Source organism: Etheostoma cragini, chromosome 15, assembly GCF_013103735.1.
Source record: "Etheostoma cragini isolate CJK2018 chromosome 15, CSU_Ecrag_1.0, whole genome shotgun sequence".
In the NCBI taxonomy this organism is placed as follows: domain Eukaryota; kingdom Metazoa; phylum Chordata; class Actinopteri; order Perciformes; family Percidae; genus Etheostoma; species Etheostoma cragini.
In genome coordinates, this window is record NC_048421.1 from 8,470,352 (window position 1) to 8,491,710 (window position 21,359).

A 21,359-nucleotide genomic window follows, 5' to 3' on the forward strand; every position below is an offset into this window, starting at 1 on the left:
TTGGAAAAAGGCTGCAATGAAACAAAGAGTGAAAAATTTAAAGGGGTCTGAATACTTTCCGTACCCACTGTAAGTAGCTTCTGTTAGGCACTGACTGTAGTTAGAAGCAAGATGAACAAGCAACATCTTAGTATAAAAAAAAAAAGAATTTAATCTGCAAGTCATTCATTTCACTTTGACACCCTTGAAAAATTATGATACGCAAGTTCTGCAGCCTGACCTCTAAATTCATATTTGACTACATAATCACTTGAGAATAAAATTAACAATTGTATTCAGATGCCACCCTGATCCCCCTTTGGAATAGTCCACTCTTACAGTTGGCAAAACTTGATTGACAAAAGAGAAGCAGTCTAGCAGCATTAACAGGAATCAAGCACATTTAGCATAGTCAATTTGAAAGATTTGTACCCATACAGCACAGTGATATTTAAAAAGGCACATGGGCCACATTAAATGATTTATCATCATAATCAAAATTCTGAATTGGTCTGTACAAAAAATATACATACAGTATTTGTGCGGTGAACAGGCTCACTCAGAAACACCACATTGCACCATAAAACTAGACAACAACAACATCCAGACACGTTTCCCACAATAGAGGCCAGATATTTTTGGGACAAACACTTTTTTGGACATGCCATTAGAAAATAAAATTTAAAATACTCTTTGCTCAGTCCAGCTACAAGATAATGTCCAACAACACAATGTTGGTTATCTGACTTCCTCAAGGCAGACAAGACTTGTGGACGGCTCTGTTGGGGAACATTTGAACCCAGGTGAGCAGAAGGCACTTAGTTTAGGGGGCAGCTGCAGCGAGCAGTGGATCCCAGGCACTGCAGGCCTGGTCCTCACCAGCTCACGGTGCAGCAACTGAGTCCCACTTGGTGCCACCCTTTAAGGCGATGCTCCCATCTGTGCTGGGTCCACCTGACTCTGGTTCAGTTCACACTGGTTCACTATCCAGTGTAGATGGACCTGGTGGTTTGTGCATCTCACATTGACTGGATTCTTTTTTCCTGAGAGGATCTGGAGGTGATTCAGAAGCAAATGTGGGGTTCACGGTTTGACTGGGCAAGTCCGTCTGTGTGACCACTGCTGGCGCTGTTGGCGGCACTGTCTGAACTGGCAAATGTGGAGATACAGGCTCATCTGGTAATGTAGAGGGCACCGATTCAACATGAGTTATGTCAGAGACCGGCACCGGCTGTGAGTGTGTAGGTTCCTCGGGTGATGTGTGTGTTGGCAGATGTTGAGTGCATGGCGCATTTTGTCTTTGTGGCCCGAGGTGTACTGTGTACTGGGCCTGTGTTTTTGCAAGATGCTCTGCAGTAGAGTAGTAAGGCAGGAATAGCCTCTCAGATGCACAGGGCCGCATGGCCAGGTATGTGTGCATTAGCAGGTGGGGGAAGCGGGAGGTAAAGTAGGACACAAAGTCATCAGGGATGGAGCCCAGAGTCTCCTGAACCTCAGCAGGCAACTCCCGGTAATGATGTTTCTGTTGAAAGAAGGTTAAGCATTAAGCCTTCAACAGTAGAGATGGGCTTCTTCAAAATACAAAACATATCGATACATTCCTACCTTATTTCTCATTGCACGAAGCAGGTCTCTGGCTGACCCGCCCTTATAGGACCGAAATTTTCTGAGATCTGCCAGATAAAGAGACAGAGACACACACAGAGACACACACAGAGACACACACACACAAAACAGTTTTTATGAAAGTTAGATGTTTTGTAAATGTAAAACACAAAAAACATACTTTTACACTATTCTGTTATATGCAATGTAATATACCCACATAATCTCACTTTAGCAGTGCATTAGCATATCAGCGCCATTTGCTGTACTGCCCAATAACGCAAAGGTGGCAATGCTGACAAGAAGCAGCAGGCCTACTTCACCACCCACAGTGATATTTAGTAATGACAGGATAGCGCATTCAGTTCATCTGTGGAGTGCTACTGTATGCTATAACACTAAGGTAGAAGCAACACAAGAAGACTACTTTACAACAGGGGACGCCAGAAGTGTATCAACTTAGCCAGTTTCGTACCCGTCTGCAGTGGCACTGTGATATGCTCTCTCCAGTTCCCCTTGACAACAGCCCTCCCGCCTCTCTCCAGCTGTCTCACGATTGGTCCGTCCAGCGGTTCCTTTTCTATTCTGTCGCTCACATCCTGCGAGTAACCCATCATTCAGAACATTAATGCATGCAAAAAAGTTATTATAAAGCACATTAATAACGTTTTGTAGGTTCATATGTGACTAAGGATTTAGTAAAGTGAAGAGGATCGTTTTAATATATCCTACAAGAATGCAGAGTAGACATGATGAATATCTTCTTATGAAGTCCAATACAGATAACCTGTCATTACATACTGTACATGAGGATTGATAACATTTCACACCCTAATGTGTGTTCACAGACTAGTCTGTAGTAGCACAATAGACAGCCTAATACATGTGATCTATACAAATAAGCAGAGAAATACAGTAGATAAGTAGAAAGCTGACCTGAAAGAACTGCAGCTCCTTCTCCAGACTCCAGAAGAAAGGGTGTTTGAGAATGCTCTCAGCTGAAGGCCTCTTATGGGGTTCCATGCTCAACATCTGCTCCATAAGATCTCTGGCTACAATGGCCTCTGATAAATGACACAAACATGCTGGTTTTGACACGGCACACTTTATTTTTAAAATTTGTAATTAACTTATCGTTTTTTAGAAATCATAAATGTTGTCCACAGCTGTACCAAATACTTGAAACAACCAATCAACCACACAACCCTACCTGTCCTTAGCAATTTACACTAACCACCAACTACATTACTATTATTGTACACCTCTCACCTCACCTGAAGAGATCTGAGAAAACTACAAATGGCCCTATTGTTTGGCTGCAGATTGTTATCAGACTATATTTACTAAAAATACATGACCAAGAGAGCAGCAATAATGCCTTCTATTTGCCAGTTTAGGCTTTTCTGTATATAGATCCATGCACATAATATGCAACCAAAGTTCACAAGCGCGAGTTCTGTCCGGACACTAATATTAGCCGTAGGGCATTAGCAACATGTACTGGAGGTAAGCACAACAAGCGGATTGCCGTGCGAGTCTGTCACACTGTGGCGAGTGAAAATAATTCGAGACAAAAGACCTGCCTGCGGGTTGCAGGTCAGATTACAGAAACGGAGACAAGGACCTACCGTAGCAGGCACAGTTCAACAGAGCACATCCTCACAAGATGGAGCCCCCATACCAAAATTCAATACAGCCTGAAGTCAGTTTTACATTCTTTACAGCCTAGGTTACACTGCCAACTGGTGGAGATCCCAATACACTACAAAGCAGTCAAACTAACCTATACTGTCATACAGCTATAGCCGCTGCTATAAAAAGTAAAGTAAAACAAGTGGTATGAGCTGTTCATCAACCGAAATGGATCATTGACGTTTGACATAAAAAACAGAAAAAACATTGTTGCATCTCTAGAGAAAACAAAAGCAAAGCTTTCAGTCCTCACCATGTTTGTCAGTTTGCAGATAGTCAAGGCTGTATGTGCCCTGTAAGATGTTTGCTTGCCTCTGCAGAGACTTGCCGTAGGGGTGGCTTCCCTGAGACACCACGTAGTAGAACACACAACCAGCAGAGAAGATATCAACAGCGCAGGTCTACAAGGGACAAGACAAGGAAAGAAAGGAGGAGGTCACAGTGTGGCATGTAAGGAAACACATTTTTCCATCAAATCTATTTCTACACAGTATCAAGTTATGTAATGCTCTTTTTTGTACCACATTCACCCTTTGGGAAGTTTTCAGTGTTTGGTTCTGTCAAAACTGGAGAAGATTTGGGTGATGCTTCTTGAATGTTCCTGTTTTGTCGTGAGGTGATTGCACACCTTTTCAAAAATGTGGTTCATTCATGTGGAATTCTGACAACCAACAACACTTCTACCCAGCATAAGAGAGCAGCTACTCTACCACCAACTTACCGGGTTGTCTTTGCAGTCCTCGCTGAGAACCTCAGGGGCGATCCAACCCTCAGTGCCAGGCACCCCAGACCTTCTACTGAAACTGTGGCGGCCCACTGCCAGCTTCTTACACAAGCCAAAGTCTGAAATCATGGCCCGGACCCGACCGTGGGCATTGGGCATGGACACTAGGATGTTGTGGGGTTTCAGGTCTCTGTGAACTGTAATAAAATATAAAGGTTTGAGGAGATAAACAAAATCTCAGTTATGTACATGGTGTTAACGTTGTTTGAGAAAACAGCCAATAATAATGAGAACGAGAAAGGGATTTTGTATTCAGTGATGGATACCTATGTTGAGAGAGTGCAAATGTGCCAGTCCTGACATGGTCTGCTGAAGAAGCATAACTGGCTCGAGTCCACGACGGTCAAAATCCTTCCTCTCAACATACTAGAGAAATTAAATACCGCAGTCAGTGTAGTCCAATAAAAGGTAACAAGATATCTCATTTTCTTATAGTTTGAAGATTTAATTTTGAAAATTAATTTTAGCGCTGGGCACCTTTCTTGTAGTTTCAGTGCTCTATGAATAATAACATAAAGGTGAACTTCATATAGTCATAAGCTTACATTCACCGTACAACTACATGCTAATGGCACAAAAAGGTAATGCATCATTAAGGAACCATCAGTTACAACTGGGCTGCTATTAGCATAATACTTGCATTTTCTAAAGAACAACACACATATAACTTAACTTCTCCCAGGCTCCAACAGGTGCTAATGTGATCTATTGAGGCATTTATTACCTCCTGAAGTGAGGCAGCACACAGCTCAATGGCAATGTACTGGAACTGACGGTCTCTTTCGGTGCAGAAGTAGCGGATGACGTTTGGGTGCTCGTCTGACTCCCTCAGCAGCTGGACTTCCCGGTCTGCAAAGCTGAAGCACTCTGGGAGAATTCTCTTCACTGCCACTGCACGGTTGTCAAACTGCCCCCTTGTGGAAAATAAAGTAAATAAAACGTTGCAATTTAACTTCAATATTTTTCTAAATTTAACAAAAGTGATCATAAATAATTGTTCAGACTTACTTGTACACAATGGTGCCCTCAGCACCATGACCCAAGACTTCTTTAGGATGGAAAGTTATGTTGCCCACTCTGACAATATTTGAGTCCTCCTCTGATAAGACAAATCCATAAATTCAAACTGTGAAAACTGGGTTTAAATTCTTACATAATTGCACAAGTAATGAGTGTGTCTTTACCTGCATCTTCGTGCTCATTGGCAGAGCCTCCCAGCTCAGACACAGACAGGTTGGAGTGGTTGGAGGCGCGGGGGGTGACATTTGGGCTGCTGTGGTCAGAATATTCTGAGCGATTGCGGGCCACCTCCAGATAGTCACTGTCTGGAGCCAACCCCAGGCCCACATCTGCAGGGGGGAATGGCTGCTGTCTCTGTAGCAGCTCCAACTTCTCCTCCATCTGTCTTTGGAATTCCTGGTGCTGTAGCTGCTGCTGCTTGTGAACACTCTGTGATGAAAGAGGTGACTATGTATGAGGCTCTACGAAAAACTAAAGTGTATTCAGCACTTATTTCATCTTGCAGATTTGAGGCTCATAGCATTGTTTCTACAAATTAAATATGTTCTGTCATAACTAGGTAGTTGCAGGCACCCAGCAGTCCACTGGGTGGTGATGTTTGGCTTACTTTGGGGTAGGTGATCACGAAGGCCACCCAGCCAGCCAAGAGGAAAGTGGAGAAGATGATGGTGGCCATGTCTTTGAGCATAGAGTCCACAGGTGCCTCTGGACGCAGAGTGCGACTGCTGGTCCCAGGTTGTTGGATAGATGTTTCAGGCGGTGGAGAAGGGGGGCCATCATCCATACCACTATCATTCACCTTCTACAACATGGTGGGAGGTGAGGACAAGTAGGAAGACAGTGAAAAAATCTGTACAGATGTTTTGAGATTTATATAAAAAAAAGAAAATCTTCTGAACAAAATACAGACACCGACAGACACACACCTCCTCAACTTTCTTGTCAGTAGTAGGTGGAATGACATTGCCTTGATTACGAGGGAAGCTGTCAGGGAACTTCTCCAGGATGTTGGTGTGAGCGTCAAGGGGCGTCTCATGATGACCTGAAATGCAGGAGTGAACTTTTTAACCATAATCATAATCATAATCATTATCATCATCATCATCTGGAGCAGCAGAATCATGAGTCATCACCAAAGACTGATTTTCGTCATGATACCTAAATGTAGTTATGGTTTTCTGAATGAAATGCTTTATAAAGATTGTTAAACGTTATGTTCACATGATTCATTTTATCATCCAGCAGAGGGCAGCCCCAGTGCAAAACATTCACTAAACGTGCAGCGAGTTTTCCAAGGCCCTGGACTTCAAAATGTGGTAACAGCACAAACTCTAGCACATGATTTGCTATTCAAACTAACTTATTTTTATGTATATATTTTTCTTTATCTTTTTTAATTTATCAAGGAGGTGGCCCTGAAACCCACTCCCGCTTTGTACCAGGAAAAGATAGGATATATTATTGAGAGTAGGTAGTTTAGACCGGATATTACTTTGATTAATTTACTTTGTACTAATGTAGTACCTATAAGGAGCAGGTAGTTCCTCATAAAGTTGATACGGTTTCGCTCCCGGAGCGCAGCGTTGAACTTGACACTAGTGCTGGGTGTGATGACGCACTCCTTGTCCTCTTCAGTTTCCTGGCTTTGCGGACCCTCCAGCATGGGGAAGGTGCTGCCACGAGGCTGAGCATACACACAAACAAACATTTAGATTAATTTCCTATCAGATGCCCCACAAGATTACATAAGAAAAAACACAATAGTATTTTTTGTACCAGGAAACTACTATTCATTTGAGCTAGGCCAGTGAGGCAGCGTGACGGAAGTAAGTAGCGTACGCTAAGACACAACTAGAACAGGATGTATTCACACAAACACACAGGCATACCTGGAAACCACTAACCAAAAATTAAGACTGATTATGAAAATAATAAACCGAGTAGATAAACTTTGACTCAGTTGCACATATGTTATGTTCATGTTTTCCTGATAAGGAAATGGGGTTTTGCCTAAATGAAGATATACATGCAACTGTCACTCACCACCACAGTGACTCCATCGTGCACCAGGGAGGGAGAGGCATATAGACTGGTAGAGTATTTGCCTACATACAACGTGGCCCTAAAAAAAGAAAAAAAAAGCAGTCAAACAAATGGCTGCTTACTTTTGAAAATATAGTACATATTTCATGCTAAATAGAGGTGTGACAATACAATTTGGGTGAACCCATCTGGAGTGTGTGAAGAATTAGAAATGGAGAGAAACGTTTACAGTTCTCCATCAATACCTCTAACAGCCGATACTTTCACAGTGGCCCAACCACTGAAAGTCTCACTTGTCCTTTTCAGCAAGGCAGGTGTAAAGAGTGGACACAATATTTTCTTAAATACTTAAGTATGAAACCAAAGCTGAAACCAGACCCAGCAGCACCCATTTGTTAGATATGACATGTCTCAACTCCATCCTAACATTAAGCAATCTCACATTTTACAAAAGTAATCTTAATTTTACCCGTTCAGTAAATTATGCCCCTATGATTAATATATACATAGACACTATGTCCAATATTTCTTCCTTAATTGGTATTTTAGCGTAAGACGTCCTTTAAAAATTAAAATGTATTCAAAAAGAGAAGTGTCAAAGTAGTTAAAATCATAAAACCAAAAGCTGATAAAAAGTAGGGATTGTTACACTATGTCTGCTTACAGGAATTTGTTCTTGGGCTTGATCTCTTTGGGAAATGGATATTTCCACTGTGTGATGCGGCCAACTTCTCCAGACATAAAAGTGAGGTAACGCAGGGTTTCCACGGCCACATTAGTGTGGGGAACTTTGCGGAGGCCCTCACGCTGCCAGATATACATGGCCACCACCGGAGAGTTGTAGTTCTGCACCCACTCAACGTCTCCTGATTCGCTGTCCACCGTCACCACAAGGCCGTCACCATTAGACACAAAATGAGCCATCTCTGTGGGGAATCAAAGAGTGGACAAGTGAATAGCATGGTCTGTCAGAAACTAAACAAAACAAAAGAATGAATGTGTCCAAGAACCTTACTGTATTTAGTGTCATCGTCAGGAAGGGTGGAGGCATAGTCAGAATAGGTGGCATTCCAGCGCAACTCTCTGCTCTTGGTGTCATACATGGTGATGGTGTACTCTAAAAGAGAGATGAACAAGGGCATATTCGCACGAGAAGAAAAAATAAAAAAATAGTTTTTCTTTGCTTTTCTAATCTAACATACACAAAAGCCTTACTTTGATTAAATGTCCCTTGCTTCAAAATATGGAAAATGTGGAGACACAGTGAAACAAGGTCCAGCATATTTATTGTTGAGCTTTGACTTGACACTATGTTTTTAGTTATTTTGCAGGCTTCTTCTGATCTAGGTCTTATTTACAACTACCATCACAGGGATAGATTGGGGGGCTAGTTAATCAACCAGATTAAATCGAATCAACGATAGAATGGGATGGTCTGCAATGATAATGTGACTAAAATGAGGCTGGCAAGGTTAGGGGAAGAGAAATAGCTGAACTTGTGTTGCTGAATGGGTTTTGTTTTTACCAGTGCGTCCCAGATAAAGAAGAGATGAAGAAGGACACAGCATCTCAGCAAAGGAGGAAGTCAGGGTCTGTTGCTTCTCACCAGTCATCAGGTCTACCACATACCACAAGTCTTGCTTCTTACCTGTACACACATCCACAAACAAACACAGTCGAAATCAATACCTCTGCCATTAATACATCATTTATATTTCTCTTGGCAAAAACACAACATACATGTTATTTTCATAATCTTATGTAATAATAAAAACTAAGTATAACATTTTATATTTACTTAAGTGTATGTTCTATAGTTTTCTGTCCACCTTGGAAGAAGGTTGCTCTTTGTGAGGTTTCTCCCCAATTTCCTTTTAAAAAGGTTTGCAACGTTTCTCCTTTTCCAAATCGGGGGTGTAAAAACGGTACAAGTGGCAGTCAAGCAAAACAACCTGCAGCCTTCTATCCCTTACAGTGATGGGTGTTCTTTTTCTAACTTTGTTTGGTGTTTTCACTATGGAACTTAGAGGTTACTTAACGTAACCCCGGTTCTTTGATAACAGAGTGAGGTGTTTTACTTTGGGAATCGCCTCGGCGTGACCATCTTTGGAAGCTCAAATGACACCACGTCTGTCTGTGACAGACAAGTCCAACTATGCTGGGCCCACGCCCCCTCATATAATCACAGTCGATCACCTCCTTACAAATCAAAAAGAAGTGGCCATTTTAACCCCCTCAGCTTCTCCCTCCACCCCTCCTACAAAGAGGAGGAAGGTTGGAGAGCTCTCCCTCCTGGCCAGGGAGTTGACGTCACTGCAGTGCAACTACAAGGGTCCCCTGTCGGTCCGAGCGGACAGGTGGCCCGCATGCGCAATTCACTCATAGGTTTTGTCCACTGTTTGTCAGGGTTACAGACTACAGTTTACTATGAAACCGCCCAGATTTGACGGTGTGTTAGTTTTGATGGCAAAACGGGATGGAGCACAAGTACTGCAAGACGAAATAACATCACTATTAAACAAACAAGCAATCAGAGCTGTGCAGAGCAAGGAAACACATCAGGGGTTTTACTCCAGCTATTTCCTCATTCCAAGAAAGGAAGCTCGTTACTTCGGCCGATTTTAGATCTCCGTGTGTTAAACAGGCATCTATGAAAATACACATTCAGGATGTCAACACACAAAGTGCTCTGTCGTTCAATCTGCCCGGGGGATTGGTTTGTAAAGATAGATCTTTCAGATGCATATTTCCACATCGCCATTTATCCCGCACACAGGAAATTTCTCAGGTTTGAATAGGTTTGTCTCCGTATTTTCGTACACAGACTACTATCTGGAGAGGGAGCAGGCTGCCAGAGATTCCACTACGGTTATAACTCACCAAAGGGATTTGGGGTTCAACATAAACTGGGCAAAGAGCCGAGTAAAACCCATGCAAGGTACAGAGTATTTGGGTTTCCAAATAAACTCCCTCTCCTACCGTGTCACACTATCGGAGGGTAGACTAGCGGCTCTGGGGCACTGCCTCTCCCTTTTCCGGCTGAGCAAAGCCGTGCCGTTCAGAGGTCAGGACCTGTTGCTAATCCTGGTAGCATCGCGGTGGCCATCCAAGCATTGGTTGGCAGAGATAATAAAGCTCCTGGTGAGGGAGCCATGGCCTCTCCCCATACGCAGAGACCTTCTCTCCCAGGCGGGCGGGGAAATTTACCACCCCACCTGGACCGCGTAGCGCTTTGGGCTTGGCCCATGAGAGGTGGAACCTGAATGCATCAGGCCTGCCAGAACAGGTCATTGACACCATTCAGAGCACAAGGGCCGGGTCCACCTGAGTTTTTGAGGAGTGGTGCGAACGTAGGGATACAATCCCTTTTTCACCGTTCTGTGGTGGACCTGCTGTTTCCTGCAGTACCTGATGGATGAAGGAAAAACTTTCTCCACAATTAAGGTGTACTTGGCTGCTGTCTCAGCCTGCTACGTGGGTTTTGGGGATAAGCCCGCAAGGCAACATCCCTTAGTTTGTTGTTTCATGAAAGGGGCGAACCACAAGCTCCCAGTTTCCAGGCCCCTGGTTCCTCTATTGGACTTGTCGGTCGCCAGAGGCTGTCCCACTGGATTGTGGAGGCCATATCATTGGCCTATGAGTGTAAAGGTTTGCCGGCCCCTCAGGGTCTGAAAGCAGTGCTGCACAATTATGGCCAAAGTGATAATCACGATTACTTTGATCAATACTGTGATCACTATTAATTCACGATTTGTTGATTTTAACCAAAACAAATTTTATTGTCACAAACGCTAACGGCTTTCACATCCATATTATGCAACATTCTTCTTATGTTGAAGTTGTATGTTGTATAGACATTCAGCTGCAACACATGTAAATGAAAATTAGCTATCTGAAATAAATAGCGTAGTATATATATAGATATATATATATATATATATATTTTTTTTTTATGTGTCTCTGAGAAAGCTCCTTGTAGGAGTGCGATGGACGCTACTCAAAGTCAAATGGCGGTTCAGTGGAATTACACACATCTCTTGCAGGTCCAGCAGGCTACGTTCACACGCTACTACTCTACAAACTGAAGTTAGTTGCATTCAATAACTTCTTTGGTGTTTTTCACCGTGGCGGCCACGATAGCAGAGTTACCAGCAGAAACGCTGGTTCAAATGCAGGTTTGCCTCTCATGATTAACAATATACAGCTGTGTTAATAACAATTTAAACTGTGGACAAATGTCAGTGTGTCAATTGTGGACCGGCGGCCGCTGTGAGGCGGGGCTGCGCGGAGAGAGTGGATGAGAGATCCAACACAGGCCCAGCTTTACAGAAAAGAATGGGTCATGTAACGCAAAATTAAACCATATCAATATAAACAATATTGCAGCGGATGCAAGGACATTAGGTGCACCGGTGAGACCTACAAGAAAAATATTACTCGCGCCCTAGAGCCCTGTGAGCTAACAGAAGCTAACTAACACTAGTCACTGCTGTGACAACACAGACAAGACAAAATGTTGTGTTTACTAGTAAACTTGTAAACCTTGAGACCGACGTATCAGCAACTGCTATCTGTTGAATTTTCCTTGCATTACTATGTCCTGTGTGACTGTCTACTTCTAGAAACTAACCTGAGCTGTGCAGTGAACAACTCTAACAGGCACATGATCAGACAGTGGTTTACGGAGTGGTAGATTGGCTTTGCAAAAAAAAAAAAAACAACTGAGAGTTCTATGAAATGAAAGTCAATATCGTGACCGTGATTAAATTTTAATTAACTGTGCAGCCCTAGCTCATTCAACAAGAGGCATGGCCACTTCATGGGCCCTTTTCAGGGGTGTTTCAGTGGCAGAAATTTGTGCGGCGGCAAGCTGGGCTATGCCTCACACTTTTGTGAGGTTCTACAGGCTCGATGGTTCCGGACTGTCCCTGGCACGCGTTGTGCTGGAGGTGACGCGCCCGGGTTGGTGTGATTTTCGGTTCAATGTTATTTGGCTTCAGGAGATTCAGGCAATCCGGGTCTATAATTACCATAGTGAAACACCGAATGAAGTTAGAAAAAGAACTTTAGGTTACTTACGTAACCCTGGTTCTTTGATAACAGAGTGTTTCACCAACATGTCCCTCCTTGCGGAGACACAGAAAGAAACCTATCTGGAATGATTTGTAAAGGAGCCAGTCCACTGTGATTATATGAGGGGACGTGGCCCCAGCACAGTTTCAACTGTCTGTCACAGACAGACATGGCGTCGTTGGAGCTTCCATAGATGGTCATGACAAGGCGACTTCCGTAGTGAAACACCTCACTCTGTTATCAAAGAACCAGGGTTACGTTAGGTAACCTCTAAGTACTGGCAGCTAACTTACTTTGTCAATGCAGGGAGTGGCGATTATTAAAGGTTTGAATGCAAAAAAACATAGATCAGTAAACGTCTGCTTTAAAGAGTCTAAATGAAGGAGGAGGATGGTTTGGCCTGATTTCCTACAAACTATATTTATCAAACATTTTATACGTATGGAAAACAGACTTAAAGAGTGAGAATTTAGGCTGTACACATTCACATTCAGACTCCAACTGTTCCATTATGTTCTGTTCCAGCAGCAGCTTCAGTTGAATGAAAACAAAAGCTTCACTGATAATGTCTCCGGGGAAGCGAATGTCACCCGCTTCCCTTTAAACAATGACACAGTCACTATGGTAGATAACCTTTCCTCTGTTAACGGTTTAAAATTCAAAAGAGCACAGGCTACGACCGCAGGTTGAAAGATATCCAGATAACACCAGCTCATTTAGGTGAGAAGACACACTGGGACATGAACTGCACAACGTAACGGATATGGATAGTGCAGAGTATGGGTTGAATGTGTGTTTATGAATGTTGACTCAGAAGGCACAATATAATATCTACCTGAGAATTAGCCTTACCCATGTAAAGGACGCCATCAGAGCTGCGACAAGGAGAAGCTTGGACCAACTCAGGGATAGTGAATGGTAATTTCTGTTTGAGAAAAATTAGCATTACATAACATACTGTATGGCTTAGGATACATGTGGAACAACATGCATGCACCACCACATTTGTAACTTCAGGAAGAGGGTGCATTACTTTTAGAATTACTTGTATACACATGTGGTGAAAAGATACATTTTTCTCTAGAATAGGGAACTGCACAACGTGGTTCTCTCAAAAGATGGGAGATCATAGTTTTTGGTAAAAAAAATGATTTCCTCTTACTGTGAGGCCTTCGTTGTTTTTTCCTCCCAGAGAATACAAACTGCCATCGTTGGGGTCAGGCAGAAAGGCTGGCCTAGAGTAAAGATTCAAGAATATGCATCACATCTTGAGACAAGTTAAGGGAGTGACAGATTAAGACAAGCTCAACAGGTTACCATTATAATTTGCATTCATCATCTTTTGTTACAGACAGGTGCAGTACATAAGGATATTTACACATACACCAATGCAGAAAAACACTCCAAAGCTACGTACTCTGCTACATGTGTGGGGACCTGAAGAACTGGATCTGTGGAGAGAAAAAAAAGACAAGACGCAAGTCAGGACTGACAAGAAAATCAACCAACAATGTAAACTGTGGCCAGAAGCTGTTAAGAGTAAGAGAATAACATGAACATTGTTGATATTCAACTGCACAGAAAAAAGTCCAAATAAAAACTAATTTCTCTGGAGAAAATATGATGGGTTAACAGTCTGTGAAGAAGTCAACACCGGAACATTATTTAATGAGCTTTAATGAGGTCATATCATCTAAAGTACTTGAAGAGTACTGGGAAGATATTAACCGATTAAGCCTCTAGGATACCAAAATCACCCCCAAAAAAATAATAATAAAAAAAAAATCTAACAGACTGATAAAAGCAGGGGGTTAGTTCAGGAAGCAGATTTTACTCTTATCCTGAGATAGTTTGTGTAAATGGCATGGCAAAATGTATCTAGCTATGTTGTGATTTTTTTTATTCCAGAAATGTCTCCCAGAGACATGGACTTATAAGGACCATATCATGTTTTGCATGTTTCAAGCCCATTTACTACAAAGTGCTATACATTTTACATTAATGCCTACAATTTTGCATTATCCAATATGTCCTTCCTTCCAGGCAACTATCAGTATCCATTCAGGCAGGGGTGTAGGCTAAAGAAGAGCATGTTTAAATGACTGCAGGTTGATTTCCACACCACGTGACATGGCTAGAGAGTAGCAACTAAAAGCTGCCGGAAGGAGGGGAAAATACATTCAAAATATTATATTATAGATGTTACAATATAAATCTACTTGAAACTAAGTTCAGCTATAGTGAGAAGGTTAAAATACAACAATAGCTTTTTAAGCCAGAAGACAAAGCAAGGCCCTAACCTCTAATGCTACTAGACAAACACACCTCCCTGCAGTATGAACATACAGCGCGTGGACCAGATGGTGCTGATCTCTGTGGAGGTGCCTGAAGGGGTCAACAATAGCAGGGGGAGGCATAGGATTACCTGAAGGTGGTCATTGACTCTTGTGCTCAAGAAGCATCAGCATTCGTTAGGTGTAATTGCAGAAGGTGGTGAGAAAACAATGGTTTCATGAAAATACGCTAACCACGATAAGCGTATATATAAATACAAGTTTGCAAAGCCGACAGGGAGTGACGAGCAAACAGGGAGAGGACATGCAAGTGGGCTTGTATTGTCTTTGTCCAAGGAAAAGATTTCTGCTTCCCCTTCATTATGTGGGTGTTTGGTTGCCTGACTGGAGCACAATAACAGGTGTGTGTGAGGCCTGGTACAGAACTGGTCAAATTTATATTCAATAGCTCTTCCAGAAAAACAGATGATGCAGAGGAAGCAGTCTCTGCCTCTGATTATTAATGACTTGTGTATTAGGTGGACCTAAACAGGATTTGTGGGTTCAAACCACAGTAGTTTAGAAATCTCATGAAATATTGTGATCCTTAAAAATGTGAGAAACTGAACGCTCAGAACCGTCTTTAACTGTCATATGATAAGGATCTCTTAAAAGAAAGAAAGATAAACTACCTGAAAACAACAGCATACCTTAGATTGATTTTTTTCAGCAAAAGTTTCAATAAATCTCCAGTGTATCGTATCTAATGAAGTTCTCAATTGTATAGTGTCTACATTACCATCCATACTACACGCTGTGCGTGCAGGTGACACTACAGCAAAGTTGCTTTCCCTTGCCCACTCTGACCTTGATTACATGCAATATTTTCCCCTCTCTTGGTTAATAATTACCCAGTTTCCATGCCTAGCACAACATCCCACAGCATTGCTTTGGCTTAATCCCTAAAATCATTTCCTATAGAATAATAATAATAATAATTATAAATAAGTATAATTAGTAATACCAAAAAGCCCTATCTGTAATTTTTGACAAAATTTAATAACCATATTTGGTTTTAAATAATCAGAGTTTTAAAAAAAGAAAATTGTTTCTCAACTGGTTATAATTGAAAATATATGCCTATTTAACGCCCATGTTTACAAGCATTACTGGAGTAAACAAACTGCAATAGAAGGTATTACTGACTGAAATGTAATCCTTTTCTATTAGGAGTGGTAATGCATTTAAAAAATATTTTGGTTAAAATTCTGTTGGTGCAAAAACATATTTTTTCCAACCAACAGAGCAATTTAGACAAGTAACCCAGCTTTTATTTGGCATCAAAGTCTCACATGTCACCCCCACTTAATTTAGTTCTTTAGTTAAGGTATTATTGATTTGTTGTGCTATACCCTGACATTGGAAATGACTAAAGCTACAATCACTTCATTGTAGATAAAGAAAAACAGCAATGGGAGCTCATCTCATTGTTTTACCTGTGCCACCACAACAAAAGCACTTTGCACTTTCTTCTCTTACCTTCTTTCAAAGTCCATTTGATAGAGCCGGATTTCTTGCTAACAGCATGCAGGTTACCATCCAGGGTGGACACAAAGAGCAGGCTTTCAGGAAGGGAAACTGTGCTGGCACTGCAAAGCCCCTACAGAAACACAACACAAAACTCAAAGTCATGTACTATGAACAATCCCATCTATACTCTCTACTAATTATAATGCACTTTTATCATCATGATAACACGATACACTCATACATTAGCAAGCAGGCTTGTGTGAGCATGTATTAAGTCCACAGCTTAGGTCAAAAGGTGTGCTCTTGCATTGTGGTTGTGAAAAATGACTTCAGCCACTAATCACTCAGACATTACTTATCCTCACACACACACCTGGACCAAACATTAGTGCTATCAAACTTATAGCATGCCAATGAAATTATTCACACAAAGCAAAGTGGCAGAAGATGGTCCATTGTCTGACAAATGTTACTGCATGCTGCCTGCTTTCATCATCACCCCGGTATAGTTAGCATCTTGCTGGGGGGGGGCATGCTGCCCCAGGGAGTGTGTCACATTTGTCTGCTTTACAAATCAATACCTCACATGATAGCTGCAGAGCAAACTAGGTGGGGGCAGACTAGCTAGGTAAAGAAGGGCATGTTGCTGAATGGACTCTCAGAGGGTTCAAAGTAACAGCCAGACACGAGGAAGATGGTAAACAAACTGGCCATGAGCAACCGTGCTACCACACAGCATACTTCAAAAGGTTGGTTTGGCTATTTCAACAAGGGCTTCAACTTCTCTCTGAACAAATGAATAGTGGGCTGGCAGGCAGTATAGACATCCTTCTTTCCAGAACCTTCTACTCCCACATAAACAGACATGGGAACACTTGGATTGGTTCATTAAAATGTCAGAAGTAGATACATAAACAAGACATAAACCCAAAGACAGTCACAACAGCAGCTAAACGACCCAGCCTCATGACTTGGTTTATGCCAGAATTAACAGCATTGTGGGTGATGTGCGCTCCCCTTACCCACTATGGAATTCTAAAAACGCTGCTTTTAATAGACAAGCCAAGGGCATCTTATCGTTTTTGGACAGTGGGTGTGTTTGAGAGCTCCGACTGACTTTTCAGTACTTGCCTTAAGGGTCAGACTGGGAATTAAAAATCTGGGATTGCTACTTAACCCGGGGTCTTAACCACAGGAGCTGAAAAAACTGAGCAGACAAACTACATTGAGCAGCTATAATAACAATCATCAATCTATTATATTACTACCACACTCATCTGAGCATTTAGCCACTTTTAAAGAAGATAAAGAAGGTGGTGTTTGAAGTACTACTAGGTCAAACACAAACAAACCACCAGAGCCAAAGTGAGGCCTGAGCATGCGGTGTGGAGAGCAACCAAACAGTCACACAGCTGGCATTTCCTCACAAAACCAATGTCATAAAAAGATGTCCACTGCATGACAATCTCTTTCTCCCTGTGTGTTCTTTAGCTTTTCTGATTCAGGAAAATACAAGACACCGCCTACCAAGAGCCTGGGTCTGTCTGAGGTTTCTTCCTAAAAGGGAGTTTTTCCTTGCCCCTGTCGTACTGTTGCTTGCTTTGGATGGACATACTAGAACTGTTGGGTCCTTGTAAATTATGTGGTCTAGACCTACTCTATCTGTAAAGTGTCTCGAGATAACTTTTGTTAAGAATTGATAGTATAAATAAAATTGAATTGACTGCTCAAACTTTCCAATGAGAAACCAAGGCCAGACCAACCCCATGAACTGAAAGTTTCACCCTCTCTACATAGGGAAACTGGGTCCTTCCACATTTGCCTACTGATCCCCTGCTGTAGTCTCACATCCTATACAAGCATTTGTGTCAATATTGTGCACCTGTGACTATTCCCACTGGGCTACAAACTCACCAGCATTAACTGTACTGGGAGAATCTTGACCAACTTGTTTTTGGGCCCCCCATAACCTCGATCAGGGTTCTTGGTTTTGCAAGCAAATAACTCTCTTAACATCTGTTAGCCTCCAAGTTTTTGGATGGACACATGAATATTTTACAGTGTTTAGCTTTGGGAACATCTGGTCAAGCATGTTAAGCTGCTCAGAGTGACTGAGGAGATGTTATAAAGCTTTTTTTTTCCCTTTCATTTCCTCATTCTATATAAACAGACATATTTGGTTGTTGCGTAAGTGAGTTACATAATTCTTCAGAACTGGGCAAAACCAACATCTTGGCAGGTTCTGAGGTCTTCACTTTCTCCTCTACAATGAGGCCAGACAAAGCTTAAAAAAAAAGTATCACTGGTAGCTGGCCATTATGTCACTGTGCTTCACAGCCTCTTGCATGGAAGACCATTCTGAACACAGGGTATCTTTCCCACGGAGTGTACACATGCACTTTAGTAGTACGCCTGCATTGTAACTACTTAGTCAGATGCTCTCATCTCTTCAAAATGGTGAATATTACGTCACCAACCAATATCTGGTGAAACCTGGACAAAAGCTGAAAAACTGCAGTCCCACGTCTTAGAAAAAAAAAATTGCTTGGGTATTGAGTAAAATGCCAGACAGACGAGGGCCTCTTTATAGGAAAAAACCTGGACAAATGTAGTAGACACTGAAGGAGGGGGGAACTCATGAGGCAAGAAAGGTAAAGATGTAGAGACATTAAAGCCAGCTTGTGTGGAAAAAACAACACAGAAACCAAGAAATACTTATCTCACACCTAGTAACTTGCAAAGAGAGGTGTAGTGTAGCAACGCCTTCAAGTCATCAAAATAGTAGTTTTGAAAGTCAAATAAGAATTCCCTTTGTGTACATGTGGGGGGGGGGGGGGGGGGAATTGAGAAAGGCAGCATTAAGAACAATCCTTCAGTCCTACATAACAGTCAATAAGAGGTTTCACCCCAGGGCTGTGTAAAGATGACAGGCTATGGGATGTTAGATATAGAGCACTTTTTAGTAACCTTCCTTGTCAACACAGTCTATCAGCTGCTCTCTGCGTGGTGTTGCTTCAGTGGGGAGGATGTCGCGTGTTAGCCCTCACTTAGGCATACTGTGCTGAAGCAATTTACTCTTATGAGAACATAGCGTAGGAACATCACAACATATTCAAAATAAATCAGCCTATTTTAGTTTGTCCTGAATCATGTCTACAAAAAAATTAAAGAAACAAAAATAAGGGGCATAGTAGTCTTAAATTGGTAAATTGTTGCTGATGGACACATTGTGCTCTAAAGACAGTTACAAGCTTACAAGAAATATGTGTGTTGTTGTAAAGGGCTGGCAAATGTGTAAAGTGACGCATCAGCATAATGTCAGAAGAAGCAGTCACAAACAGTAATGTTTGTTGAAACAAATAATTTCAGCTGACCTTAAAATAACTAAATTGTGAATGAGAGATAGGAGAAAGACATGCATTTTCCTTTGTAGCTCCTTATACATACAAATATTACTATTTATAGATAGCGTTCATCATGTGTCACTCTTACTACACTAGCAGACTGTCTACCAGGCTACGACACTGTAATGAACCTGAGATGTGATAGTGGATTATAAAGCTACTTTAATCTGCTTCTTAGCTAAAATGGGTTACTAGCTTTGAAGCTAATAACACCACCTTCTTGGGTCTGGCTCAGTTTCCACAAGTTAGTTAGTTCCCATGTCTGCCAGCCACTAATACTGTGGAACCCATTCTATGTTAATTTATATTCCAGCATTTTCTTGCAAAATTGTGGCTGCTTTACAGACATATTGTTTGTGTACCTAATCATATTGCATTTTGATTTGCACAGATGAATAGATTTTCCTTTTTGTTTTTTGCACATACCTGGTGCAGGTTGTGCATCATTTAATCAGTCCAACCCATGGCCTGGACATATATTAACGGTCTATGGTCCAACCACATAGATTGTTGTGCAAGAATCATCATGCACAACAAATATCTTTGGGGAGGAACTTTTTTTTTTAAGGACTACAAATAATGCACACCTCTTGCATCTGTCCTGCTAACCTCAAATGACAGTAGACATCTAATCAACTGAAAGGGAAGGCTTTCATTAAGTTATTAAGCATCCTTTAAACTTGCATTACACTTCTATTTTTACGGTTTTTTATAAATGTGTCTTCTGTTTTTAGTGTTTATGACAAGTATTTATGTCTATACAGACATCTATTAACGGGCCCAATGTCAAAGACCAAACTTTCACCAAGACATCAACCTTGCGCTGCCTGGTTTGCTACACTTGCACCATTTACTGTGCAGGAGCACTGAAATACTGACAGCTAAGTTTTAATTTTGCTGCTTATATGCAAGCAAGAGACTTGTGTTCAGTCTTGTGGTGAGATAAGGAGGTGTTAAGTTAACATGCAAGCAGTAGAAATATTAGCAATTCACCAAGCCTTGATAAGGCCTATGTTTCACCAATAATAACACTAAAATGGCTATTTTTTTTAATTCAATGATACTTCACCTTCACTTGGGTGGAGTCGATGCTAACTAAGGTTGGTAAAGCCTAGCTTTAAAACAAAATTATGAACATGCAAAGCTAATTCCCATAGTTCCCTAACAGAGAGATATACACTATATTTATTTTTTAATACACCAAATAGTTTACAGAAAGAATATGGACATCCAAGTGTCATGTTTTGAAAGTTTCTGTTATTTGTGACACTGGACTAATGAATTGGAAATGTTTTACGTTGATAAAAATGTTGGCAAAGTTAACTGCAGGCTTTCTAAAGCATAGCTATACCTAAATACTAGCTAGTGCTTTGAGCCAGCAAGCTAACGTTTATGTTAGCTTGCTGTATCAAGTGAAGAAAATACGCAGCGCACAAACGCAAATAAAAAGGTTCACTGAATAATATATTTAACTTTGGACTGTCATATTTTTTGGCACCAAAGGCAGAAAAACCAACCCAACGGGAAGTGTAGTTTAGCGGGTAACTCCTAGCTAATGTCATCTAACTTAAGCTAGTTATCCAGTTAGCCCCTCTTACCTTTTGTGGGAGACCAGCGCAGCAAAGCAACGCCAAAATGCACCACAACAGGGCCCGACTGCTCACTGTCCAGTCCATATTTTCTGGTCTCAAACCGGGATAGACAGCTGGTCCTTACGGCCGTCGACTACATAGAAAACGTGTTTGGGCTCCCAACCAGAGATTGTGAAATTATTTCAAATCAACGCTGTGATGTTGAAGGCACTGAGCCAGCCAGCAGCGGTGAATACAACGTTGGATCCGCTTCTTCCTGAAATTAAATGCGTGGGGGTTGAACTTTGGGATAGATATCCACACAAGTGGAGGAGGGTAAACGAACAGTCCGTATGAGCCAATGAGAAAACGAACCACAGACACC

General features: G+C 41.7%; 1 protein-coding gene across 2 annotated transcripts; it reads right to left on the reverse strand.

Annotated features, from left to right (window-relative positions):
• Positions 1-125: 125 nt before the first annotated feature.
• Positions 126-21,272, reverse strand: LOC117958119 (serine/threonine-protein kinase/endoribonuclease IRE1-like). 2 transcript variants are annotated; one of them, XM_034894380.1, is made up of 22 exons: positions 21,002-21,272; positions 16,009-16,129; positions 13,614-13,647; positions 13,359-13,431; positions 13,049-13,121; positions 8,649-8,771; positions 8,139-8,240; positions 7,788-8,049; positions 7,124-7,202; positions 6,605-6,764; positions 6,007-6,122; positions 5,688-5,882; positions 5,245-5,509; positions 5,069-5,159; positions 4,761-4,974; positions 4,327-4,426; positions 3,998-4,197; positions 3,530-3,677; positions 2,521-2,648; positions 2,060-2,183; positions 1,585-1,652; positions 126-1,501 (listed from the first exon to the last, which is right to left on the reverse strand). In XM_034894380.1, the coding sequence occupies exons 1-22, from the start codon at positions 21,077-21,079 to the stop codon at positions 950-952; spliced, it is 3,306 nt and encodes a 1,101-aa protein (XP_034750271.1). In that variant the 5' UTR covers positions 21,080-21,272; the 3' UTR covers positions 126-949. The 2 variants fall into 2 exon arrangements, with proteins under 2 accessions (XP_034750271.1, XP_034750272.1); XM_034894381.1 differs by having other exon boundaries at positions 950-1,501; positions 4,785-4,974; positions 21,002-21,079.
• Between the last annotated feature and the right edge of the window lie 87 nt (positions 21,273-21,359).

Bases quoted from the DNA above. Each gene is read 5' to 3' on its own strand.
- LOC117958119 (XM_034894380.1), bottom strand. From the start codon at position 21,079: ATGGACTGGACAGTGAGCAGTCGGGCCCTGTTGTGGTGCATTTTGGCG. The intron at 8,050-8,138 runs GTAAGGTTCTTG...GATTCCCCACAG, and splicing joins TGACGATGACACTAAATACA to AGATGGCTCATTTTGTGTCT. The intron at 4,975-5,068 runs GTAAGTCTGAAC...ATTTTCCACAAG, and splicing joins GAGGGCACCATTGTGTACAA to GGGGCAGTTTGACAACCGTG.